Source organism: Peromyscus californicus, unplaced genomic scaffold (genome assembly GCF_007827085.1).
Source record: "Peromyscus californicus insignis strain IS unplaced genomic scaffold, ASM782708v3 Scaffold_20__1_contigs__length_68692818, whole genome shotgun sequence".
NCBI classification, from domain to species: Eukaryota; Metazoa; Chordata; class Mammalia; order Rodentia; family Cricetidae; genus Peromyscus; species Peromyscus californicus.
In genome coordinates, this window is record NW_026294503.1 from 44,991,343 (window position 1) to 45,017,812 (window position 26,470).

At 52.0% G+C, this 26,470-nt stretch overlaps 1 protein-coding gene across 1 annotated transcript in view; it reads left to right on the forward strand.

Moving 5' to 3' along the window:
• Tab1 (TGF-beta activated kinase 1 (MAP3K7) binding protein 1) overlaps positions 1-14,697 on the forward strand; it is a 36,312-nt gene extending 21,615 nt beyond the window's left edge. The window contains exons 4-11 of the mRNA XM_052748374.1: positions 644-730; positions 1,182-1,320; positions 3,972-4,085; positions 5,082-5,193; positions 7,370-7,514; positions 9,705-9,927; positions 10,948-11,104; positions 13,025-14,697. Of these exons, the coding sequence (XP_052604334.1) occupies positions 644-730; positions 1,182-1,320; positions 3,972-4,085; positions 5,082-5,193; positions 7,370-7,514; positions 9,705-9,927; positions 10,948-11,104; positions 13,025-13,232 (1,185 nt within the window). The 3' untranslated portion in view covers positions 13,233-14,697. The remainder of the gene's footprint in view (positions 1-643; positions 731-1,181; positions 1,321-3,971; positions 4,086-5,081; positions 5,194-7,369; positions 7,515-9,704; positions 9,928-10,947; positions 11,105-13,024) is intronic.
• The last annotated feature ends 11,773 nt before the right edge of the window (positions 14,698-26,470 follow it).

Here is a 26,470-nt window from a genome sequence, read left to right on the forward strand (position 1 = left end):
TCCTGCATGTTCAGCAACTATCCCCACTCCGGTTCTGGCCTACACCTCATTGGCCAGGGCTGTGTTTCTTTTGTTGGTGTGCTGGGATTTCCTTCTACCCAGGAAGGCTTCTTGGTCTTTGAGAAATTGCCCCAGCCTTTTCCCGTTCTCCATTGCCTCAGGGCTCCTAGACTGGAGTTTTGCAGAGGCTATACCAGGGGAAGCTTTCTGCTTCCCCAGTGACCATCAGGTCCTGACCAAGGCCTCTTCAGCTGAGGTCTCCATGTCACCACAGACTCATTGACCAAGCACTCCTGTGAGCCTGGTGCTGTGGGTAGAGTCTCTCACTTCACACGAACCCCAGTGTGCAGCGCTAGAGTTTACACCTCACTAGTCTTGAGCACAGGACTTGGCCCTTGCTCCTGCCTCTCTGATTCCTTCGCAGGCTGCCTAGGTAGCACCCTTCTCCCATCCCACAGCTAAAGGTCTTTGTCAAACAGTGGACAGGAAGGCCCACATGTGAGGCAGAAATGATGTGTGTCACCCACCCGTCACATGGGATCTGCCATGAATGCCGTGGATCTGTTACTCTCCATAGGGACATCTTAGCAGGAGGTGATGGTATTGTTTGAGCCAGCCCTTGCCTTGCCCTGTGTCCCTTCAGGCCTTCGATGTGGTAGAGAGGAGCTTCCTGGAGTCCATCGATGATGCCTTGGCTGAGAAGGCCAGCCTCCAGTCCCAGCTGCCAGAGGTAATGGCCTGTCTGTACTGCTGGGTGCCAGCACTGATCCTCTGTGTCGCTCGTCACCCACGGGCTCAGAAGGCCTGCAGGAGGAATCATGAGTCAGCATCCTGATGGGGAGGCTGGGGTGGCAGTGAGTGTATCCCTATGGGACTCTTGGCCTGCAGTGGGCAGCTTTTTTCCAAGGATCATCTTTGGGTAGCAGAAATCGGTGGAAGGAAAGGCCTCTCTAGGTTCTGTTATCTGGTTCAGTCCAGAGTCAGGATCACCTTCAGGTTAAAGCACCAGTGGCCTTCCCAGGCATCCTCCAGGTATCCAGCCTGGCTTTGTCTTTGCTGTTTGTCATCTGTCTGTCTTGGCTGCTCAGGGCCCTCACATGCTTTATCTTCAGGGAAAGAGAGGATTGGTAAGATGGTCCTCAGGCACCTGTGCTGCTCTGATCTCTCTTGATGACTTACAGGGTGTGCCCCAACACCAGTTGCCACCTCAGTATCAGAAGATCCTTGAGAGACTCAAGGCATTGGAGAGGGAGATTTCAGGAGGGGCCATGGCCGTCGTGGCAGTCCTTCTCAACAACAAGCTCTACGTTGCCAATGTTGGTGAGCCACCACCCGCCCCACACCCACCTGCGTTCTGTGCATGCATACCCCGAGCTTCCCAGGGCTGCTGGGCCTGTTCCCCCCTCACGCTGTTGTGTATGTCAATCCCAGATGGAAGGCGAGCAGATGAGGCAGGGCAGGTGTCCTGGCTTTGGATGAATTGCATCCATTTTATTTTTGTTTTTAATTTATGTGTATGAGTGCTTTGTCTACATGTATGTCTGTATACCACATGTGTGCCTGGTGCTTGTGGAGGCTAGAAGTGGGCATCTGATCCCCTGGAACTGGAGTTAAAGATGGTTTGTGAGCCACCATGTGGGTCCTGGGAACAGAACTGCATCCTTTGGAAGAGCAGCCAGTGCTCTTAACTGCTGAGCCATTTCTGTGTGGGTCTCTGCAGACACCAGGGCTAGTAGAGTAATGATCTAATCCCTGTGAGGCAAATCCAGTTCAACATGATTCAGTAGCCTGTTGTTGGTTCAGACTTTTAGAGCAATGTCTCTCAACCTAGGGGTCAAACAACCCTTTCACAGGGATTGCCTAAGACCATCAGAAGACATAAATATTAACATTATGATTCATAACAGTAGCAAAATCAGTTATGAAATAGCAATAAAATAATTTTATGGTTGGGGTCATCACAACATGAGGAACTGTATTAATGAGTATCAGCATTAGGAAGGTTGAGAACCACTGTGCTAGAGTCTGACACCAGGCAGTTTATTTTAGGCATATTTAAGTACAGTACAGTTTGGAAAAATGTTTCCAAGTATAACACAATCCCGTGTGCACAGTAGAGTATAATTATATCAAAACTCTTTTCATTTTTTTTTTTTTTTTTTTTTTTTTGAGATAGGGTCTCTCCTGGCTGTCCTGGAACTCACTATGTAGATCAGGCTGGTCTTGAACTTACAGAGATCCCCTGCCTCTGCCTTCCAAGTGCTGGGATTAAAGGCATATGCCACCACACCCGGTGAAACTTTTCCAAGTACAAGTCACTTCTTCCATGAAAATGTGTTCTGTAGATAGGCTCCATTTGTTAAGGACCTAGGGAAGGATCTGGGGTGGTCTTGGGCACACAGAGAGCTCAGAGGTCATCTGAGCTATTAACCACTTGAGTCAGGTCCTGGAGGAGCCACACATGACCTGGCCCTAAAGATAGCACAGAGGTCATCTAGGCTGTTAAGTACCTCCGTTTCCAGAAAACAGGTTATGTATCTGTTCCTTTGAAGAGACAACCCTGCATGTCTGACATTCCTGATTTCCCTAGTGCTATCTATGAGTGTAAGAACCTCTATGCTCCCAACACCTCCTGCCCCATGGCTGCTTCTTTTCAAAGAAGTTACCTAGAGTGAAGGCCTGCTCTGCACTCTCCAAAACAGCAGGAAGCTGGGTGACAGGGACATTGGTATTTAAGGCCAGAGGAGGGGCTGTCAGGGGACCCAAGAGCTGGTGCAGGATGCTTGTCACTGTCAGGGCTGTAAGAGACACCATGACCACAGCAACTCTTATAAAGGAACCATGTTTAATTGGAGTGGCAACTTAGAGTTCAGGGGAGCATGCAGATAGACATGGTGCTGGCTGCATCTCGATCAGAAGGCAACAGAAAGGAGACTGTCTCACTGGGTGATATCTTGAGCTTATATGAGACCTCAAAGCCCACCTCCATAGTGACACACGTCCTCCAACAAAACCACACCCCCCATTAGTGCCTTTCCCTTTGGGGGCCATTTTCTTTCAAACCACCATTAGGGCTCATGGCATTCCTGACTCACTCCCCCTCCCCGCTTTTTTTTTTTAAGATTTTATTTATTATGTATACAGTGTTCTGTGTGTATGCTTGCACACCAGAAGAGGGCACCAGATCTCATTACAGATGGTTGGGAGCCACCATGTAATTGCTGGGAATTGAACTCAGAACCTCTGGAAGAACAACCAGTGCTCTTAACCTCTGAGCCATCTCTCCAGCCCGCTCCTCTTCTTCCTTCCTTCCTTCCTTCCTTCCTTCCTTCCTTCCTTCCTTCCTTCCTTCCTTCCTCTCTCTCTCTCTCTTTTTCTCCCTTTCTTTTTAATAGTTTATTTAAATTTATTTTATGTGCATTGGTGTGAAGGTGTCAGATCCCCTAGAACTGGAGTTACAGACCATTGTGAGCTGCCATGTGGGTGCTAAGAATTGAACCTGGGTCCTCTGGAAGAGCAGCCAGTGCTCTTAACCGCTGAGCCATCTCTCCAGCTCCTCTTCCTCCTTTTCTTAAGATTTCCTTAGGGATCAACTTGCAGAATGTAAAACGGCTGGTAAATAGTAGTTAGTGAACCGACATGCCCCATTCCAGCCCCGACAGTTACTGTCCTGTGGCCAGTCTTGTTTCCTCCAGGGCCCCTTCTTCCCAAATGGTTTGAGAGCAACCACAGAGACTGTGCCATGATGATCTGCAGACTTGGTATCGGTCCCTAAGGACAGGTATCTTAGTAAGCTCAGTCCTCTGAGCACACTGTAACATGTAGCCTGCTTCCGTCCTGATTCAGCTGTCCTTGCTTGGCGAGTCACCCCGTGTCTGAGCCCCTTGGTGTGTGACGTCTGCATGTCCCCCCTGTTGTGTCGGTGGGTGCTGTGTCTCCCTCGGCTTACTCTTGGTCACACTGTGCCGCAGGTACGAACCGGGCCCTTCTGTGCAAATCTACGGTGGATGGGCTGCAGGTGACACAGCTGAACGTGGACCACACCACGGAGAACGAGGATGAGCTCTTCCGTCTTTCACAACTGGGTGAGTGGGGAGACGGGGCTCGGGGACCTGTGGGAACAGGGAGGCCAGCTCCTGGGCTCCCTCTGCACCTTCCTTTGGTGACTGGGAGAGGGAGGTGCATGCCAGAAGGACTGGGCCTGTAGCCAGGGCTGCATCTGCTGCTGGACCGTTGTGGCGTGGGAACCTCTTCATCTGCGCTGAGGGTGGTGGTAACCCCCTTTGGAGAGTTAGTGAATGTAAACTGCTTCCCAGAGGAGTGCCTGGAACGTCGTAGGCACAGATCCCTGTTCCTGAGAGATTCCAAGAGAGCAGAAAAGCCCTGCAGTCTCAGTGTGGCTGGAGCCTTCCCTTCCCTCCCAGCCCTGCAGACATGGCTGCCTTGTGGGCTTTGAGCAGAGGCAGACAGGACCGCACTGACTAGGGCTACAGCGCCTGCAGGGAGAAGCCTAACTTGAGTTACTTTTCTCTTCACTGCAGCCAGATGCCTGACAGAAGTAGCTGAAGAGAGAAAGGGCTTTTCTTGACTAATCCTGTTAAGGGATACTGTCCGTCATGATGGGAAGGCATGGTGGCTGAGTCTCCACCTGTGGGGGCAGGGTTCTGTGACAGCTAATTATTCAATCTTAGCAAATCAGGAAGCGAAGAGAGGACCAGAAGCTGGTTAGCCTATACCTTCCAAAGCCCACTCTGCAGTCCTGCTACCAGCTAGACCCCATATCCAAAAGGTTCCATAGCCTCGCGGAACAGCACCACCAGCTAGGAGCTAAGTGTTCAGACACATGAGGCCATGGGGACATGACACCCTCCAGCCATAGCAGGGCCCGAATGAGGGTTGTTCCCTTAAGGTTAGGGACTGAGAATGGGGACACTGGGTTGTTGCGCTCTGTGGTACCTGGGCATCGTTTCCATTTCCCTTTATTTTGTCCTCACTCACCGGGTGTGTGGCCGTCTCGTCACCACCCCCTTCCACTCTTCACGAGGAGGAAGGGGCCTGTCGAGTTGTCCTCTCTTCGGTAGGTTTGGATGCAGGCAAGGTCAAGCAGGTGGGCGTCATCTGTGGACAGGAGAGCACCAGGCGCATTGGGGATTACAAGGTCAAATACGGCTACACTGACATTGACCTGCTCAGGTAGGTGGTCATCCCTGCAGCCCCAGCCATTTGTGAGACCAGAGGAGCTGGGGTAAAAACAGATCCCAGGCTGCAGCGGCAGGGGTGCTATGGGCCCTAGAAGATACTTTCTGCCTCCGTGTGGAGTGGCCCCAGGCCAGCAGTCTGGTCCTGTGAGCGAGGCCCACAAGGGTCAAGGATGGAACTCACCAAGTCCAGGGCAGCAAAAGTGCCACAGAGCCTGGCGGGAGGGTCCAGTGACCGCGTGCGGTGGTGCCAGCGTGAACAGGAGCTGACAAGACCAAAGGGCTCTTAGTCCCTGTCTGTGACTTAGGCCAGGTAGAGCTGGGGGATGACTCGTCCATTCCCTTCCAGGGCCGCTCCCTTGGGTAGCCTGGGCTACCCAAGTCCCCACGGCAGTGATGGTCCTGGTGAGCCTTTGCTATGCCTAGTGTGCTCACTCCTTATGCATGGCCTCTTGTCCACCTCCTCCTCAGACCCTCTAAGCTGGGTCCTGTCATTAACCCACAGGCATGTCCATGAGGGGAAACTGAGGCATGGAGACATTCAGGACCCTGGCCAGTCATGGTATTGGTGGTGGGCCCAGGCAGCCTGAATTTGGTCCTTCACCTCTGGCTAGCTGTGGTGGGTAACTTCTCACAAGCGCCTAGGTGGTGCCACTCCAGCATTGTGTCACAGCCAGAAAAATTTACCAGAGACTCCCTCAGCAAGGCCAGGCTTCCTGGCTAAGTTAACATTCCTTCTCCTCCCAGAATCTGAATGTCCAGTGTTGGAAAGCTTTGCCCCTAGTTTGCAGGGTTCTATTTACTTCATGGGGTAGGAGGTCTGTGACTTAAAACACTCAGAAAGGGTACGTGCAGCCTTCCTTCCCAAGCCAGACCCCACCCCCCACCCCGAGGCTGCTCGTCCCTTCTGTATCCTGCCTCCAGATGTTGTAGCACACACACACATGCACTGTGTGCTTCTGTGTGTCATGGGAGCGAGGGTGCACCCCCAAGCTCTACCTCTGTCTTCTCCCTGAACCACTTTATGAATATCTAACTGACATGACAAGGAGCAGCTCAGGGTGGTCAGGACAGGTCACGTGCCTCTGCTTCCATGAAGGTGTCTGTCCCTCCACACCTGCACAGCTGCCTCGAGCCTTATAACAGACTCGGTGACTCCAGCAGATGGCTGTGTCAGCCTCTACCTGAGCAACCCCGAGTAATGACACTCGGTGACTCCAGCAGATGGCTGTGTCAGCATCTACCTGAGCAACCCCGAGTAATGACACTCGGTGACTCCAGCAGATGGCTGTGTCAGCATCTACCTGAGCAACCCCGAGTAATGACACTCGGTGACTCCAGCAGATGGCTGTGTCAGCCTCTACCTGAGCAACCCCGAGTAATGACACTGCGGATGTTCCCAGACTTCCCTCCTCGCAGTGTTTTGTCAAAAATGTCCTCACAGGACACATGTGCTAGAGTGTTTTGACACTATAATGATTGACACACATCTGCCATGGTATTATATGGGATCTTAGTTGAAATAGATACTATCTTGGCAGAGTTCAAGTTATAGCAAGAGGATGGGCTTTTATTTGCTTTTAAATTTATTTTTATTTCAAAATAGCTCTTACTAGTGACCCAGACTGAGATGACCCATAGTAGTGCCTATGTTGTGTTGACTGTGACATCCTCCTCCTGTCACAGCTGCCCAAGTACTGAGAATACAGGCATCCATGGCATCACCCAGCTGACATGCAGGCCTTTGAAAGATAACCTCCCAGCCAGGTGCCGTGGTGGTCCAGGTTTGTCATCCAGCACTTGACAGGTAGAGGCAGGAACATCAGGAGCCCGAAGTCATCCTTGGGTACATAAATGTAAATCAGCAGAGGCTACTCGAGACCTTGTCAGTTAATGCGTACATAAGTAACAGCCATTTTGATGCTCCGTTCCACCCCGCCCTGCCGCACACCAGGCTGTGGCAGGAAGCCCAGAATGGAGCCCAAATCTGCCCTCTGACCTTTGTCTTCATGCCCCTGGGCTTTACTTTAGGGGCTGCCTCAGGAGACAGCTCTGCTTTCCCTCTTAGGAAGTCAAATGTTTTCTGTTCTGAGTGTAGACTCTTACCCTCAGCAGAAGCAGTGCCCCCTGGGGACCTTTCCACACCAAGCCCTCACTCCACTCTCCCATAGTGCTGCCAAGTCCAAACCCATCATCGCGGAGCCGGAAATCCATGGCGCACAGCCTCTGGATGGCGTGACAGGCTTCCTGGTGCTGATGTCCGAGGGACTGTACAAGGCCCTGGAGGCAGCCCATGGACCCGGGCAGGCCAACCAGGTGAGCTGGGTAGGGCAAGCAAGTGGCATGGAGCACAGCAGGCCAACCCATGGGCAGTGTGCTGGTGACCCGGAGCCCTGATTCCCAAGTACTGTCACCAGACATATTTTTAGGGCTCAAAGCCAGGACCTGAAGCAAAAAGATGGGAACTGTACTGCCTCTGGGGCTTCAGGAAAGGAAGGTAACAGAGTCAGAAAGGGCCTTGACAGGACTGAAGAGATGGTTCAGTGGTTAAGAGCACTAGCTGCTCTTCCAGAGGTCCTGAGTTCAGTTCCCAGCAACCACACAGTAGCCCACAACCATCTCTAGTGAGAGCTGATGCCCTCTTGTGGCACAAGGTGTACATGCAGATAGAGCACTCATACATAAAATAAACTGAAAAGAAAGGAAAAGAAAAGAAAAGGGCCATGGCCTGCTGCCCAGAATGCTGCCAGGCTTTGGTCTCATTTCCCTTCCCACTGGGCCTGGGGCTACCTTTGCCTCCCGTGTGGCAGATTCTCCCTCTGGGGACTATGGGGAGCTCCACGGTGAGAGGACAAAGTTACTCAGTCACTGGGAGCTCCTTATTTCTCTACACCTTAGAGATACAAGACAGACAGACAGTGGCCGTCAGAGAGACTTCCAGGGTCACACAGGACCTGTGTGTTCTGTGCCCTGAACTCGGGGCCTTGAGGCTGCTTGGCAGGCACTCTACCTCTGAGTTACAGGCACAGCCCATTCTGTTTTTGTTTTGAGACAAGCCGTTGCCTAAGCTAGGCTTGAACTTACTTTGTAAACCAGGCAGGCCTCAAACAGCATCCTCCTGCCCCAGCTCCTTAGGTAGCAAGGAATACAGGCCTGTGACACAATGCTGGGCAGGCATTTGAAGGGGAGCTGCCTGTTCCTTGAGTTCAGATCTGCCCGCTCCTCTTTTTTTGGTATGGTTCTTGTACGTGTGAAAAGGTAATCCTTTATCCTTCCCTGCTCTGCTTTGCTTTGCTTTGCTTCTTCCTTCCTTCCTTCCTTCCTTCCTTCCTTCCTTCCTTTCTTTTTCTATTTCTTTCTTTCTTTCTTTCTTTCTTTCTTTCTTTCTTTCTTTCTTTCTTTCTTTCTTTCTTTCTTTCTTTCTTTCTTTCTTTCCTTTTCTTTCTCCATTTTGAGATGGAATCTTGCTCTGTAGCCTAAGCTAGCTTAAAACTAGTGGTGTAGTCCAGGCTGGCCTTAAATTTGGAATCCTCCTGCCTCTGCCTCCTGAGTGCTGGGGTTCACAGGTGTGTCCCATAGCCCTCAGTTTGCTTCCTCCGCTCACTAAAGCCTGACTGTCTGTCACCTAGTCCCTGTGTCCAGGGTTTCCTGCCCATTATATTTCGTCCTTCATTCCAGCAGCCTCTAGCATAGAGGGCCAGTGGTGACTTCCTCACAGAGGAGGTCTAGGATCCTGTCTCAGGTGGTGTGGCGGGCCAGACACAGCCACACCTCAGTGCCAGGTCCTGGTGCTCCCCGCCCCCCACCCCCAGGATGTGACAGCCCGTCATCAGGCAGAGGACGTGAGTTTGTGCTTTTGGTCTTTTTGTTTGGTTTTGTTTGTTCATTTTTGTTTTTTGAGACAGGGTCTCACTATGTGTGGCCTGGAACTTGCAGTGATCCCCCTGTGTCTGCCTCTTGAGTGCTGGAGGACAAACATATATACCACCACATCTGCTGAGCTTTTGATCATTCAGTGTGATTTTTTTTTTTTTTTTCCCTTTTGGTCTTCACAATAGATGCACTGAGAAGCATCTACTAGGTTCTAGAATACACCGGACAGAGGACTTCTTGGAGGGCAGTTCCTGACAAAATGCCTTGCACGTAGCATAGGTGTTTTCTCCGGGAAGATGGCATAATCACAGCCTTTGCCCTGCATTTCTTAGCAGTCCTCAGAGCGCCCTTGCATCCGTTAGGTTATGTAATCCCACTGAGGTGGATGTTACCCATTTAGAGGCATGGAAGCCAGTAGAGAGATCACAGGCTCCCACACCTTTTCTACACAGTGTGTTCCAGAAGGATTATCCTGAACAGCTTGAAAAGCTCAGATTACAGTTTAACTGGCAGAGACTTTCTTCACCTGCTAGGCTAGTGATCCCTGAGTCTCCTACACTGGGCCCTGGAATTTTGGCGCCTTCCCCTGGGCCACGTTGCATTCCCCATCAAGTTCTCCCTCCACACCCCCAGGAGATTGCCGCAATGATTGACACCGAATTTGCTAAGCAGACCTCCCTGGATGCAGTGGCCCAGGCTGTGGTAGACCGTGTGAAGCGTATCCACAGTGACACCTTTGCCAGTGGTGGGGAGCGTGCCAAGTTCTGCCCACGGCATGAAGACATGACCCTGCTGGTGAGGAACTTTGGCTACCCACTGGGTGAAATGAGCCAGCCTGCACCAACCCCGGCCCCAGGTATGTATGCCATCTGCTGTACAGACAGGAGCACCTAAGATGAGTCCTGGGCTGGAGGCAGTGCAGAGTGGGATGAGGTGAGCTCACTGCTGGGAATGCAGGTGGAACCAGTGGCCTGGCCTTGCTCAGCACAGGCTGCCAGATGTATAGACTCTGAGCTGCAAGTCTGTCCTTAGTCCTTTTGTCTGTACAATGAGGATAATATCACTGGCCTGGGCCACCCCTAAAGTGGCCACCCCTAAAGTCTTGATACATGAGCACACCATGTACCATCACAAAGGCAGGTAGCAGAGGTGATAGTTGCCACCATTGATGGTGGAGTGCCTCCTAGCCTGTGCCCTGCCAGGAGCGTGGTCACTTCTCACCCTCTTTAGCAACCCTAACAGGAAAGGGAAAGGCTCTAGCATGATGGGACCTGGATGAGGTCAGGTGTGGGGACAGATGGTCCACCCCAGAACCTGGCACTGTGTCGGACCACTTTGGGCTGAGGAGACATTTCACTCTGTCCCTATTTCCTCTTTAGTCCTTGAATAAAGTTGCTTGGACAGAGGTCAGACCTTCTGTACTGGTCCTGAGGGCTATATTTCCTTCTGTTTTTAAACAAGCAAACTCTGGAGCTCCCGCCTCCGCATGGTTTTGCTCTCCCATGGACACCCGGGTTCCTGGAGTCCCTCTGGCCTGTTATTGCAACCATATTTTCATTGGGTCAGCCTCAGCTAGAAACAGACTACCCTCTGGATTGAGGCATCTGTGCAAAGCCAGGCAGTAACCCTTTCATTAGGCCGGGCAGCATTTCCTTCCACTCCTGCCTCGAGCCTCAGTGGGCTTCCTTGCTGGAGGGAGGTTCCACTGCCGCCGTTCAGGAACATCTACCCAAGGGTGGAGGGCCATGCTGGGCCTTTAGGTGCCTCTTAGCTCTCACTTAGCCCTTGTCACTTAAGAGCAGCCTCGAACCTACTACCCTGCTTCCCTCCAGACTTATCTCCATTCCTCCTGCTCTCTCTCTCTCTCCTATTGCAGGGGGCCGTGTGTACCCTGTTTCTGTGCCCTACTCAAGTGCCCAGAACACCAGCAAGACCAGTGTGACACTCTCCCTCGTCATGCCTTCTCAGGGCCAGATGGTCAATGGCGCCCACAGTGCCTCCACCCTGGATGAAGCCACTCCCACCCTCACCAAGTAAGCTGTTGTACTCTGGAGAGAGTCCTGGGGGCCTGGACAGAGAGAGCTGTGCAATCAAGCCCTGGGGCCCAGTAGAGTGGGATGAGGGAGGCCCTGAGGTCTGGGGACCCTGGAGGCTTGGACCTCTCCAGTTCCCCACAGGAGTCTCCTTAGACACAGGCAGGAAGGAGCTGTACATTCATTAGTTCTAGTAGGTGTTAAAACTGGACCTGGGGCAGGTGGAGGTTTAGGACAGGGTAGAGAAGGAGGCCTGAGAAAGGAGCGAGGCAGCTGACTGATGGTGTTTCGGGCCAGCATTCATCCGTGGGCAGCTTCTCTGGTTTTCCTCCTGTTCTGGAGCTTGTGACAGAGGGTCACTGGTTTCATGCATCTGTAGTTGGGGACGTTGCCTGGCCTGTACTGGCTCCTCAGAGCTGCTGCTCTCTCCCTCATTACCATCCCTGTCAGCTGTCTAGTTTAAAGGGCACTGGGGATGGAGGCCATGGCCTGAGAGGAGGGGCAAAGTGCAGACCTGCCAGACAGGTCTGTGGGCCACCCTCCCCCTTGATTTCTGTGACTGTGCACCCTGCCCCCACCCGGCCCCTCCAGGGGGATCTGGTTTCCACATTCCAGCCCTACATTGATGGAATAATACAGCTGCCACACCCAGCCCCTCTACATGGATAGAACTTAGCCGGATGTGGCCAATTAGAAGGGCTGGCGGGGAGGGAGTGTCCTGTTTGCCTCTGCCTCTTGAGAGGGCCTCCCTTCTGTCCCTAAGTCTTTGCTGCTGCTGCTGTTCCTGCAGCCACCTCTGTGGATGGGAGGGGCTGATCGACATCTGGGAACCATGGGTAGCCTCTCCTCCCCACCAGGCTTCCCCAGGAAACCACCAGCTGTGTCCACAAAGCTGACCAGGCAAGAGTTCATGCTTCTCTGTCTGACTCCCCAAGCCTCACAGCTTTCCTCCTCTCCTGGTGCTGAGCCTTATTCTGTCACCTAGGCCAGCCTTGAGCTGTCATATAGCAAGCTCTGTGAAGAAAGGTGGGCCACTGGTGGATGTATCTTAGTGAGCAGGCAGTGGACTAGCATGCATGAACTCCTAGGTTCAATCCCCAATAGCGTTCCTCTTACCACAGTGTTAAGGGTGCTGTGGAAACACTATGGGCTGGAGAGATCGCTCGGTGGTGAAGAGCATTTGTTGCTCTTGCAGTGGACCTGAGTGGTTCCCTATCAGGGATTATGGGGGTCCAGCCCCTCGATAGTCCCCTCCCAGGGTCCGGGAAGAATCTATAACCAGCTGATAATTAATCTTTGATGAAAAGAAATGAATCTATGTACACAAAACTCCTTAGTCAATTGGGAAAACTATGAAGGCACACATGATTTTTATAACAGAAGACAGCTGATATATAACAAGCCAAGTAACACCAAAAACTCCTTGGGATTTGGCTTCCTCTGGAGGAATTCCCTGATTCCTCCAGGTAGTGACTTTCCCATAACCAGCTGAGTTCTTATGATATATTCCTGCGGCCTGCAGCAGTTCCCAGCACCTGTATCAGGTGGTTCACAACCACCTGTAACTCCAATTCCAGTGGGTCAGATGCTGCCTTCTGGCTTCTGTGGGCACCCCTCAACACATACAGAAAAGGAAAAAACAGTTTGAAGGCTGTTCATGGTGGATGCTAGTGATCTAGCGCTTGGGAGAGTTAAAGAGGATCAAGAGTTCCTGTCTATATAGCAAGACTCTCAAAAAAAAAAAAAAACAAATAAGTACACTTGCCCTTTTATCTGTCTCTAAGAACATCTGTCCAGCTGGCTTTTATGAGATCTTTGTCAGAGAGGCCCGTGGCTAAAGAACCACTCTTGTCTCTAGGTTGGAAGTTGGGGTCCCTGCTGCAGCTACCCCAGACTGATCCTTCCCCTCTTCTTCTGCAGCCAGAGCCCCACTCTGACCCTCCAATCCACCAACACACACACGCAGAGCAGCAGCTCCAGCTCCGATGGGGGCCTCTTCCGCTCCAGACCTGCTCACTCACTCCCACCTGGTGAGGACGGCCGTGTTGAGCCCTATGTGGACTTTGCTGAGTTTTACCGCCTCTGGAGTGTGGACCACGGCGAGCAGAGCGTGATGACAGCACCTTAGTCTGGCCTTAGAGCAGTCTTGGCGCAAGTTTGTGTAGGCACAGAAGGCTAGTGCCAAGGCAGGACAAGCTTCTTGACCTTTGCAGGTGCCATGGAACCAGTGGGCAACGAGTCATTGACGTGCTGCAGGTTCTACACCATGACTCTGGGCGGTGGTCTGAGTGCAGACTGCATTGCTGGTCCACACGGCGGCTGGAGGCCAGACCACAGGCATCCTTAGACAGGGCCAAGTGTAGAAGCTGCAGGTGGCTGGCAAACCATCAAGAGTGCCTCCGACATGTTCAAAGAATAGCAAGAAGCTGTCCTGTGGACCCCAGCTACCACAGGCCTGACAGACACTGCTCCCTCAAGACTGCCCTCCCTGCCTCAACCTCCCCTGGAATAGCCCGGGACCTCTGCTAGTGCCCCTTGCTTCTGGATGGCTATCCATCCCCTGCCCCTCTTTCAGCCTAAACTCCTAGATCCACAGTAGAGAACAGTTGGAGTGGGTGCCTGTCCCTGGTTGTCACTGGAAAAGCTTAGGAAAGCCAGGAAAGCAGTGGGGCCTGTAACAGCCACAGGAGAGCAGGACTGGGGAGGACCAGAGAGAGCTGGCCAAGGAATGTGAGTCCTGGGCTGCAGGACAGCCAGCTGGCAGCTGAGCTAACCCGGGGAGTCGGCTTCCCAACGGGGTGCAGATGGTGAGGGCAGGCCAAGTCTGAAGCAAATGCCCACTAGCCCTCCTCCCAGCTGGTACTGGGGAGACTGTGATGGGGAGTGCTGAGTGCGGTGACTTCATGCCGATGAAGAAGCTGCTTGACTCTGGCTCTGCTGAAAGGAGAGTGGAAAGTGGCTGTGGGAGGAAGAAGTTCTCGCCCACCCAGAAAGGCCACTGGCACTGAGGATGGGACGATGTTTTTGGACATGAAGGGGAAAGATGGTGCCGCTCAGACCCTGAGTTGGACCAGTTCACAGAAGTTTCCTGCCTCCAATCAGGAGGGCAACCACATGGCTGCCTGCGGCATGGCCGCCCCCGTGCTCAGAGGAGGAAGCAGGCCATGGTGCTCCCTTGCCTGAGCCCTGCCATCAGGACTGGAGTCCAGGCTCAAATCTGTGGCCTTGTAACTGTGGTGTTCGCAACCCCTTTTTTGGTGTGTGCAGCCGCTAGGCAGCGTCCAGTGTGTCTCCTGTTGGCAAAGGCCAGTTCAGATTACTTCTCACTCAGATTCCATGTCTCTAAAGTGAGGCTGCTCCCCCAGTGCCGAGGAGAAGCTGGGGTTCCTTGGAGGGTGGGTAGAAGCAGAGGAGGAGGAGGCCTTCTTTGCTCTTCTCCACTAGGCAGCCGCCTGCCCTGCAGGTGAGCAGGGTTCAGCCGATGCACGAAGACTTGGGACAAAGGAGATTCTCCCCCAGGAAAGTGGTGCTGTTTGGTCTCTAGAGATAGAGCCATGTTCCTAATTCAGTGAACTAAAGATAATGGTGTGTCACTTGTCTGTCTCGAACCTAAGCGCCCAGGTGACTGCCTCCTGTTCCGCTCAGGAGGTTTGAGAACCGAGTCTACCACACTGGTAAATGACAATACCACATCACCGCCCTCACCCACGGAGCCTGGGTTTTGCCACAGGCCTGCCATCTGAGCTAAAGAGGCCAGTGCTGCTGTTCTCCCCAGGGAGCAAGCCCAGGGATGGGGGTGGGGTGTTTGGGTCACCGGTCAGGGGCCTTGCCCCCTCACCGCTGGTTGGTTGGTTTTATTTGGCTTTATTTGGTGGAAGGATATCTTTAGCATGCTGCTTCTCATCTGAGGACTTTACTCATCCTTCTCGGGATTGCCTGCCTGCAGGCTGAAAAGCTGTGTCTGCTCAGGAACAAAGCTAGGTTCTGTCCACTACAGTCACTGGGTCCCACGTCCTCCCCTCCGCTGGGCAGAGACTCTTAGCAGAGGGCTGTATTCGCAAAGCTTCCTATCAGAGTCTGCTCCCCTCCTCCTATCCAGTTCTGCCCTCAGGTGTCCTGAGGACTACCGTGGTCCTCCACACACTCCCGAGACATGCTGCTCAGGGCCAGCTTTTCTCACAGGGCTGAGGCACTGTGCCGTAGGACTCTGGCTATGGTACCACCTGGCTCTGGTACCATGTGAACCTGTTTTCGTTGGGGGAGTATGTTCTTTCAACCCCCAGGCTCCCTTGGTTGTGAGATGGCCTGGGGCAGACTGGAAGAGTCTGGGAGCCTTTGAACTTGAGGAGGAGCCCAGTGTTAAGACCAGGAAAACCTCAGCAGCTAGACAGCAGTGTCAAGGCCAGGTAGGCGAGTGGCCTATGCTGGTCTAGGGCTCTCTCCACCCCTGCCTCACCTTCCCTGAGGCTAGATCAGACAGAGATGCTCACACTCTTGAGTATTTTGTACCTTTCACCCTCTCATAACTCAGCCCTAGGCTACCTGAAACACCTGCCTGGCTCAGACCAGTTGGAGTCAGGTCCTCAGAGTTAGTGTCCTTGGGCCTAGTCAAGACTCCAGAGTGCCCTTGGGTATCACCAGGCTTCTTGTGGCCAGGCATGGCTTCTGGTTCTCCCACCAGGCTGAAGACTCTCAGATGTTTGTATTGACAAGGGTGGCAGACCTAGAGGAGAGCCCACCCAGAGGATCCCACCCACTGACTTCAAAGGAAAAACAATGATCTCTTAGCGCTCCGGATCCTCTTGTCACATGGGGCTCAGCATAAATGCCAACTCCTGGGAGAGGCCCGCTCCACCCTCCTCTGCTACCCGTTCAGCTTTCGTTCAGAAATTCACTGCTGTGCCTAGCCCTGAGGTCCGTGCCTAGCATGTAGTGGTCCCTTACAGGGGTTAAGCAACTAGGACAAATGAAGAGGCGGTTGTGTGGCCTTGGGCAGGGTAGGGTCGGCTTCCTAATAGGATTGTCCGGCCACCGTGGGCAGTCTTACAGTGAGATGTAAGTCCACCCCTGTCCTGCCATACTACGTGGGCCAGGGACTGGGACAGGTCACAAGAGTGTCAGACAAGATCTACCAAGTACCAAACTCAAGACTCTGTCTAGTGGTAACTCAGCCAGAGCCTCGCCGCACAGGTGCTGGGCCAGTACCACCTGCAGTTTCATCCAGGGGCCCAGACGCAGGGCAGTGGCTTCTAAGCTCAAGTCCAGATGGACGCCTTTGGCCAGGCTCCCAAATCTTTCCTATGACACAGGAATCTCACGATTCTTCCTTCTGGGTCCCTATTTGGAAACCAAACAAGAACACATCACTGCCAGCCTCCTTGCTCCCCCCCCAGGCTCAGCATGAGCATGCGCTTTGTTCCCACGCAAAGGTGACGCGCCAGCTCAGTGCAGACAAGCTCTTGACATTTCTGCGAGCCTGGGTGGCCTCATCGAGGACAGACTGCCTGGCAGCCAGCTTTGAGCACTATTGACCCTACTGGCTGGGTCCATTTCTGCCCTTGGAGGCTGCCTGAGCTAGCTTTCTCTTTTACCGTCTTAGTCTGGAGGGGCCTGGGGCAGGAATGGACTTACAACGCGTGTCTCTTTCCCCTACCCGCCATGATGAGGCTCCTGCCTGTGTCGCTTCAGCCAAATCACTCTGGTCCAACAGTGCTGAGCTTGAGAACCGTCCATGGCTCCATCCTCTGCCTCCCAGCACCTGCTTTCTGAGTCATTTGTCAGCCTGCTGGTCCCTCCCAGCTCTGAGTTCTGCTCCACACATCCCACTAGCCTAGGACCAATTGGGAAGTATTTAAGAAATGTCAGGTGATGGGCCTGGAGAGATGGCTCAGCAGTTAAGAACACTGGCTGCTCTTCTAAAAGACAGGTTCAGTTCCCATCACTCACATGGTAGGTCACAACCATCTGTATATCCAGTCCCCCAGGGAATCCAACATCCTTTTTTGGCTTCCTTGGATACAGGCATGCACCTGATACACAGATAGGCATGCTGACAAAAACACCCATACATATAACTTTTTTTTTTTTAAACCAGGCTTGATTGAACATGTCGTTAATACCAGAACCCAGGAGGCAGAGATAATCCCTCCTAGTTCGAGGTCAGCCTGGTGTACATAATGAGTTTCAAGACAACAAGGGCTATATAGACTCTGTCTCACCACCCCTCCTCCGACACCCCCCCCCCCCCAAATGTCAGGTGGAGACTGGAGCGATAGCTCAATATTCAGTGCTTGCAGCTCTTCCAGAAATATTAATTCCTATCACCTACATCAAACAGCTCACAAGTACCTGTAACTCTAGCTTTGGTGAATCCAGTGCCCTCTTATAACTTCTCAAGGGGCTACCCTCCCCCACATATAAATAAACATTGTAAAATATTAAGGACAAATGACAGATAGCCAGGCATGGTGGCACATGACTTTAATCCCAGTACTCGGGAGACTGAAGCAGGCAGATCTCTTGAGCTTGAGACCAGCCTGGTCTACATTGTGAGCTCTAGGGCGACCAAGGCTATATACATAGTGAGACCCTGTTTAAAAAGTAAATAAAGTGACAGTGATAGACGAAAGCATGAACTATCCAGAGCCAACCTCCCACAACATGGCTGCTGGGAATAGCTACAGAAAATTGTCCCACCTTGTCCAGAGGTCGGGCTTGGTAGTCAATTAGATGTCTCGTGATTCATTTTCACATTGGTCTGTTGATTTGTGTATCTGTGTGGATGTGTGTATGCCACAGCACGCATGTGGAGATGAGAGGACAGCTTGTAGGAGTCAGTTCTGTCCTTCCACCGTGTGGGGCCCAGGTTGACCAACTCAGGTTGTCAGCCTTGGTGGCAAGTACCCTTCCTGCCAAGCCATCTCTCCAACCTCTCAAGAAACAAACAAAAAACCCAAGTCTGCTTATCAGGTGACTTGATGTGCCAGGATGAACACTGTGCTAATGTCAAGATTGTCTTTGGCTGTACATTAAGTACAAGGTCAGCCTGGCCTCTAAGAGACTCAATAAATAGGGCCAATGAGATGGCTCAGCAGCTAGAGCAGCCTGCTGCCAAGTTTGATGACCTAAGTTTGATCCCTGGGACCTACACAGTGAAGGGAGGAACCAGCTCTGGACAGGTTATCCCCAGGTCTCCACATGCCTCTCCAACACACAAAAGAGGTTAAGAATAAATAAATAAAGGAACTGGGGATAGAGTTTCGTGGTAGAGTATTTGTCAACTGTGGTGTACATAGCCCTGGGTTCAATCCAAGGTGCCACTGCTCTAAAGGATGAACGGCGCTGGTGGGTAGGCAGAAGGAAGAGTTACAGCAGAACCCGATATTCGTTTTTAGAGCTTTAATGGAGGGAAAGGGCAGGGGGAGCCAGGCCTGGCGGAGTGAACAGAACAGGGACAGAGAGAGGAAACACAGGAAGAGAAGTGCAGAGAGAGAGAGCGTGGGGGTCTGTGGGTGGCTTTTTAAGGCGAGGACACAGTCGCCCGTTAATAATGTAAGGCGCCAGACAAGACCCCGAGCTGCGCATGTACAGAATCCTACCAGCCACGAAAAACAATAATAAAACATGCTTGCTCGCTGGGCGGGTGGTGGCGCACACCTTTAATCCCAGCACTCGGGAGGCAGAGGCAGGCGGATCTCTGTGAGTTCAATACCAGCCCGGTCTACAAAATGAGTTCCAGGAATGCCGGGACTATTACAGAGAAACCCTGTCTGGAAAAACAAACAAAATCAAATGCTTGCTGAGGGTTCACCTTCCTCACTGAGGCCCTCCTCTGTAGAAATTTGCATTCACAGTCCTCAGCCCAGATGTTTCAGGGTTTTTCAAACAGCCTGATGGGGGCAGGGGTGGAAGACAGGAAAGGAATGGGGCCACTCCCTTGCTGTGTGGTGCCCATTCTCTGGGCTCTGAGGACCCTGTGGACTCCAGGCTGTCCCGTGGCTGTTGGTGTCTAGGGAAAGTGTCATCCCTCCCTGCTCTAGCTGAGCTCTTAATAGTTGCCTTGTAGGATTGGTTCTCTAGGTGGGTAGGCAGCATCAGGGATGAGGGGCAGTCTCAGGAGAGGAGAGCCTTGGAAGATTTTCAGACAACATCTTTGTTTCTGTTCAGACTTGACACACAGTAGCATCCTGTCCCTGCAACTGTAGCCCCTTGTTGCAACTTGGGCTGAACTCCATGGGAAGTGTGCACCTGGTTCAATCCTAGGGAAAGGTATTGTTTGTTTTCTTGAAACAGAGTCTCAATACGTCGCATAAGTGCTGCCTCACACCTCCCAAGAGCTGGGAGTGTACGTGTGAAACCCCCAGGCCTGACTTTATTGTTTCTCATTGGTTGGTCTGGAACTTACTGTGTAGACCAGGCTGGCCTCAACCTCACAGAGACTGGCCTGTCTCTGCCTCCTGAGTGCTGGAAATAAAGGTGTGAGCCACCTTGTAGGGTGTTTGTCTTTGTCTCCTCGCTCCCCCATCTCAAGGAGTCCATGTTGGCCTTGAATTCATTATGTAGCCTAGGCTGGCCTTAAACTCCTGATCTGGCCGGGCGGTGGTGGCGCACGCCTTTCATCCCAGCACTCGGGAGGCAGAGACAGGCGGATCTCTGTGAGTTCGAGGCCAGCCTGGGCTACCAAGTGAGTCCCAGGAAAGGCGCAAAGCTACACAGAGAAACCCTGTCTCGAAAAACCAAAGAAAAAAAAAAAAAAACCTCCTGATCTGTCTTTCTCTTTCCAGTGTTGTGATTCCATACCACTGCCCCTGCCACCATGTCCAGATTTATGTTTTGATGTTTTTTCTTTTTTCTTTTCGAGACAGTATCACACTGTGTAGCCCAGGCTAGCCTAGAACACTTGTTGATCCTCCTGCCTCAGCCTCCAAAGTGCTGGGATCACAGGTGGATTCTACCATGCCTAGCCCTGGAGAAATGTTTTTGTTTTTTTTTTTAAGATTGATTTACTTATTATGTATACAGTATTCTGCCTACATGTATGCCTGCAGGCCAGAAGAGGGCACCAGATCTCATTACAGATGGTTGTGAGCCACCATGTGGTTGCTGGGAATTGAACTCAGGACCTCTGGAAGAACAACCAGTGCTCTTAACCGCTGAGCCACCTCTCCAGCCCCCTGGAGAAATGTTTTTAAACTCAAACCACTCAAAGCCCAGGAGCCTGATGTCTCTTTCTCTCTCTCTCTCTCTTTTTTTTTTTTTTTTTTTGGTTTTTCGAGACAGGGTTTCTCTGTGTAGTTTTGGTGCCTGTCCTAGAACTCACTCTGTAGACCAGGCTGGCCTCGAACTCACAAAGATCCGCCTGTCTCTGCCTCCCGAGTGCTGGGATGAAAGGCGTGCGCCACCACCGCCCGGCAGAGCCTGGTGTCTTTGATGAGGGTGGGTTGGGGACAAGGGAGAATGACTTTTTCCCTCTGCACCTACATCATCCTCAGTCAGTGGAAGGGAAAGTAGCCAGTATCTGTCATGTCAAGTAGAGCAGTGATAGGAAAGGACCATCAACTGGTAGGATAGGACTGTTGACTCCCCTCCATGGAACAGCAAGTGGCTGATAGAAATGGCTCCTGTTTCCAGAGGTCAACCCTGGGCCAGCCTGAGCTCAGCTCAGCACACTGGCACCTCACTACCCTCAACTGTCTGCCCTGTGGGTGCCAGGCTGCTCTCTTCATGATCTCTCCCCAGTGGCAGAGTGACCACATGCCTCCATTTCTCCCTGGAGAAAACAGTCCCCTAAGGCCTGGAGGCACAGACCTGGGGATGTTCTGGTCACTCTCATTTCCTTACTAGTGATCAAATCAAGTCACAGCTAGCCCAGGTTCTGGGAGGAACTGTGAGAGGTGCTGTGGCCACAGGAGGTGTGGCCACAGGAGGAACTGATGGGCAACTCGCTCGGCAGACTCTTTCCCACTGTGGCTGAAGACTTCCAGGGGCAGATATGAGAGCAGGCAGTACCTGGCTGGGTGGGGCAGGCAAGTTAAGCCGGCCTGGCCCTGGCGAATCCAAGGCTCTGGACCCCTTCAAGCTTCACCCTCCTCCGTGATCCCAGCTACCCTGCTTGCTGTCACCTTTGAAGAAGGCCCCAGTGAGGAATGAGGCCAGGCCTGCTCCTGTTCATAACGTTTCTCAGGTTAGTGAGATGGCCCAGCAGGTAAATGCATCTGCTGCTAAGGTCAATGACTCTGTTTGACCCCTGAGAACCACATGGCTGAATTAGAGAACTGATTTCTGTAAATTGCCTTCTGACCTACACACACTCAAACACAATTAATAAAATGGAATTAAAAGAAGTATTTCAGGGGCCAGAGGAGAGCACTTGCTGCTCTTGCAGAGGACCCAGGTTTGGTTCCCACCACTCAAATGGTGGCTCACAGTCAGCTGTGACTCCAGCTCCAGGACATCTGGTGACTTCTTCTGGCCTCCGTGAGCGCTGTGTGAGTGTAGTGCATGTCCATACATGCAAGCAGAACATCCACACACATAGAAATGTAAAGTGTATTAGGGGCTAGAGAGATGGCTCAGCGGTTAGGGAGCAGTACTCTTCTTTCAGAGGACCTGGTTTTGGTTCCCAGAACTTACTTCAGATGGCTCCCAAGCACCTGGCCTTGAACACCTGTACCCACTTGCACATACTCATACACAGATGTACATATTATTAAAAATTTAGAAAAATAAGTAGCCACACCAATCTTGACATGTGTGAGATCAGATGGCAATGAGGTGTGTGACAGTTTTCTCCTTTCTCCATGTGGGTCTCAGGGATTGAACTCAGATCTTCAGGCTTGGTGACTGTGGTGGTTTGAAAGAAAATGTCCGTCCCCCCCCCACCAGGAGTGGCACTGTTAGGATGTATGGCTTTGTTGGAGTAGGTATGACCTTGTTGGAATGTGTCACTGTGGGGGTGTGCTTTGAGGTCTCCTATGCTCAAGCTATGCCCAGTGCAGATCAAGATGTATAACTCTCAGCTCCTTCTCCAGCACCATGTCTGCCTGCATGATGATAATGGACTAAACCTCTGAAACTGTAAGCCAGTCCCAACGAAATGTTTTCCTTTGTAAGAGTTGCCGTGGTCATGTGGTGATATTTTATTTGTACTCTAACAAATATCTGGGGATCAGAGGACAGAGCCAGCCACTAGATTAGACATAGAGTAGTGGCACACACGTCTTAAATCTTATCACTCAGGAGGCAGAGATCCAGAACAGAGATCCACCTGGATCTCTGTGAGTTCAAGGCCACACTGGGAACAGAGCTGGGCATGGTGGCAAACACCTTTAATCCCAGCACTTGAGATCTCAAGTCTTTGCTTGGGAAGGACATGCATCTTTAATCCCAGGAAGTGATGGCAGGAAGCAGGAAGGAATATGAGGACCAGGAACTAGAAGCCTTTAGCAGCAGTTCAACTGAGGGGTGAGGACTCAGAGGCTTAAAGTCTGAGGATTCGTGGAAACAGGATAGGCTGAGGAACTGGCAAGGTGAGGTTAGCTGTGGCTTATTTTGTTTCTCTGATCTTTCAGCTTTACCCCAATACCTGGCTCCGGGTTTTTTATTAATAAGACAGTTTAACAATTCGTGTTACATGGTCATGGTGTCTCTTCATGGCAGTAGAAACTCTAAGACACTGACATACTCCTTTATCTGCTGAGCCATCTTACCCACCCTCAATTCATTTCTCCACTCAGTTCCAGACCCCGATATGACTGAGATTGACATAGTTACTTATGTTGATTTCTTGTTTGTTCGTTTGAGATAAATTTGCATTTACCCCAGGCTGGCCTCAAAATCCCTGGGTAGCTAAAGATGACCTAGAACTCCTGATCCTCCTGCCTCCACCTCCCAAATGCTGACTTTATGGTGTTGCACCACACCTCCTGTTTATTGTTGGGAGACATGTTTTCTCACTGTGCAGCCGAGGTTGGCCTGGAATCTGAGATTTTGCCTCTGCCTCAGAGTGTTGGAATTACAGGCATGCAGAGCTGGGCTTGGTGAAGGGAGTGAGACCTAGGACCTTGTACACACCTACCAGGCACTCTCTGGTGAACTTCACCTCAACCTCTAGCTGAGGTTTGAGGAATGAGACCTAGGACCTTGTACACACCTACCAGGCACTCTCTGGTGAACTTCACCTCAACCTCTAGCTGAGGTTTGAGGAATGAGACCTAGGACCTTGTACACACCTACCAGGCACTCTCTGGTGAACTTCACCTCAACCTCTAGCTGAGGTTTGGTCGGTTTTTTTTGTTGTTTGTTTGTTTTTTAAATCACAATTGTTGCTGGGCATGACAGTTCATGCCTGTAATCCCAGGAGAATTGAAACTCCAAGGTCACTCCATATCGGGTTCCACACCAGCCTGCGCGATACAAAAACCCTGTCTCAAAACAAAACAGAGCAAAAGCGGAATTGTTTGGGAGCCTTTAAGCCTCTCCAGGTGCCAAGCCATACGCCACCACAGTGGCAGGTGGCTATCTAGAAATGCCCAGCAGGGCTGTGTTAACCAGGGACAGGCCAATTGTGTGTCTGTGCCATCAGGCTACATTGGTATCAGAGGGTGCTGGAGAACCTTGGAGAGAAGGGAAGGACTGCCAAACTACCAAGGGAAAAACCAGACCTGCCTTGACCAGCCCCAGGCAACTGGTTCTAGAAATTTCAGTGAACTGCTTCACACCCATTGTGGTAACTAGAGCTGTCTTTTGTGGGGTTTTTTGTTTGTTTGTTTGTTTTGAGAGTGAGCTCCACATGTGGCAAGAAAGATGTGGCAAGCAAAACTACATAGGCTGGGACCCCAGAGGTGACCCCAAGGTCCTCACCAAGTTCACAGGTGTGAGGTCAGTCTACAATCAGACTGCCTGTGTGTTACAGGTCAATCCAAGTAGACAGTAGGTCCAGTGGCCTTTTTGTAGCCAATCTTGGATTTCATGGATGAATTCTGCTGCTCTTCTAGCTCTACCCTCTATCCTGGCTCCAGATACACGGCCTGGACCCTTGACCAGGACTAAAGCAGCACCTGGCCATATTATATTTCTGCTCATCAAATGGGCCATGGAAGTGTCTGAGCCATGCAAGCCACCTCTGAGCCCATCCATAGTTTTCAGGCTCAGATAAGCAAAGGCAGAGTATTTCTGAGGTTGCCTTCAGACCCAGCCCAGTCATCCCCCTGGAGACACCAGGATACTGGGTGAAGTTCAGCATAGTGATCAAAAGGATAGACATTGAACGTCACTGGCCAGCCCAGCTGCTGAGGCTGAGAGCAGGTGGCCGGGCCCCCAGTCAGCATCCTGGGCCTGTGTCCCGACTCTGAGTCATGGGGCCCCTTCCCTGAAGCCTGCATTGCTGTGCATGCAAGAGGGATATAGAGGCAGAAGAAGAATTCTAGGTAACTCTATGCCACCCCCTGTCAGGGCCTCTGCTTAGTTCCCAGCATTTCCCTCCCTGTGGTGCCCCTGTGGAATGCTGTGGTATGGGTTTTTGGGGAGTGCCCAGCAAGGGTTTGTGGACTCTAGGATTTGTCCTGGGTGTGCAGAGGTGGTATTTGTGTATACAAGGCTGTGTGACTATGAGACATAATGAGTGTGTGACACTAGTGAGGAGATACCCAGTGGGTGCAGCTTGGGACAGGTCAGGGATTGGTCTCTGGGTGTCTGCAGAGGTATGCACACAGTAGTGGGTGTGCCTGCTTCTCTTCAAGAGTGTTGGGGACACTGTGTGACTCATTCTACTCCCCACAGTCATCTGACCTCCTTCTGATAAAGCCATCCTCAGGGGCCAGTAAGAGATGTCACACTGCTCAGCAATTTCCCGAAGACACTCCAGCATCCGGGACTTTCTCAGAGCTCCATAGGTCCTCAACCTGAGTTTCCTTTCCTCACACCTCCCCTACTCCCATCTCCAGACCATGGATTGCACTGCACTGTGAACCTCCTGCCTTTGCTTATGATATTCCTCGGCCTGGATGCTGTTCGCTTCCAATACTATGTTTCCACATCTGCCCTGACCCCCAAGGCCAGGCTAAGCTGCTGCCCAGCATCCCTTGCTTTTCTGCTGTCAGGGGCCCAGGTGTTCCCGTTGACAAGAGGCTCACTCATTCTGTTGCCTGGTAGCCTGGAGTCCAAGGCTAGGCTATAGTGTTCTCTCTGGAACTAACCTGGTGACTGGAGCCCTGACTCTGGATCTGGGACCTGGGCTGAGGCCCTGGCTCTGCTGTTCAGACACCTCGCCAGTCTCGTCTTGCCTTGCTTGTCTCCTAATGGGGGTCTTGGGCTGCCCAGGAGGGCACAGGGCTAGGGTGCCCTGGTTGCGATTGGAGATAGAGCAGGGGCCCGAGTTTTGCAGGGTAAGAAGGATATTGTCATCCTAGGTAACATGCTGTCAGCACATAGCAACCTTGGCCCACGGGGTGTGTGTGTGTGTGTGTGTGTGTGTGTGTGTGTGTTTTCCAGTACAGAGGCCTCCTTCACCAAGGGGCTGGCACTTTCATCTGTGTCCTTACCTGCTTCTAGCTCCTTGCAGACCCTTCTGTTGAGAGGCATGCCTCAAAAAGGAGACAACAGAAGCCAGGGAGGGTGCCTGGGGCTCCTGACCATTTGGCAATGTTTGTGGAGTTCCTGCTGTGTATGTGCCAGGCTGTGCTGGGCGCAAGCAAAGTCAGCAAAGCTCCCTGCCCTCCCAGCGGGAGACGAGCGAGGCCACGGGCGAACACAGTGAATTATCTGCTACACTTGCAGGTGAAAAGTCCATGGATGGGGAGGAGAAGTGGGAGGGGAGGAGGCAGAGGGAGATAAGAAGGAGAAGGGCAGACCAGGGGCCCAGGGAGGCTGTGCTTGGCAGAATGATGGAAACCTGGTGTATGAGCAGAGGCTGAATAGGAGCCCTAGGAGCCAGAGGAAGGCTGGACCTAGGATGGTTCCTGACATGCTAAAGAGCCTAGGATTCCTAAATCTGATTCCTGACTCCTAAGAGTTGACAGTAGTCTTGAGCCCTTCCCCAGGAACACATGCACTGAGCATGCCCATTTCCACACACCTCTGTGTGTGTGTGTGTGTGTGTGTGTGTGTGTGTGTGTGTACATCACAGGCCTGAGTCAGATCCACATGCTCATGCACATGCTCACATATGCTTACAAGCACACATGCTTCTGAGAATTCTGGAATATTCCTGCATACCTTGCAATAATGGATCCCTATTTATCCAATGGAGCCCTGGCTTGACCAGAGTGGAAACTGAGATTTGCAGAGAGGAGACTTATTCAGGGTCACCCAGGTGGGAACTCTCTAAATGAAACATGGGCTAGCTCTCCGGAAGCCAGAAAGCCCTCG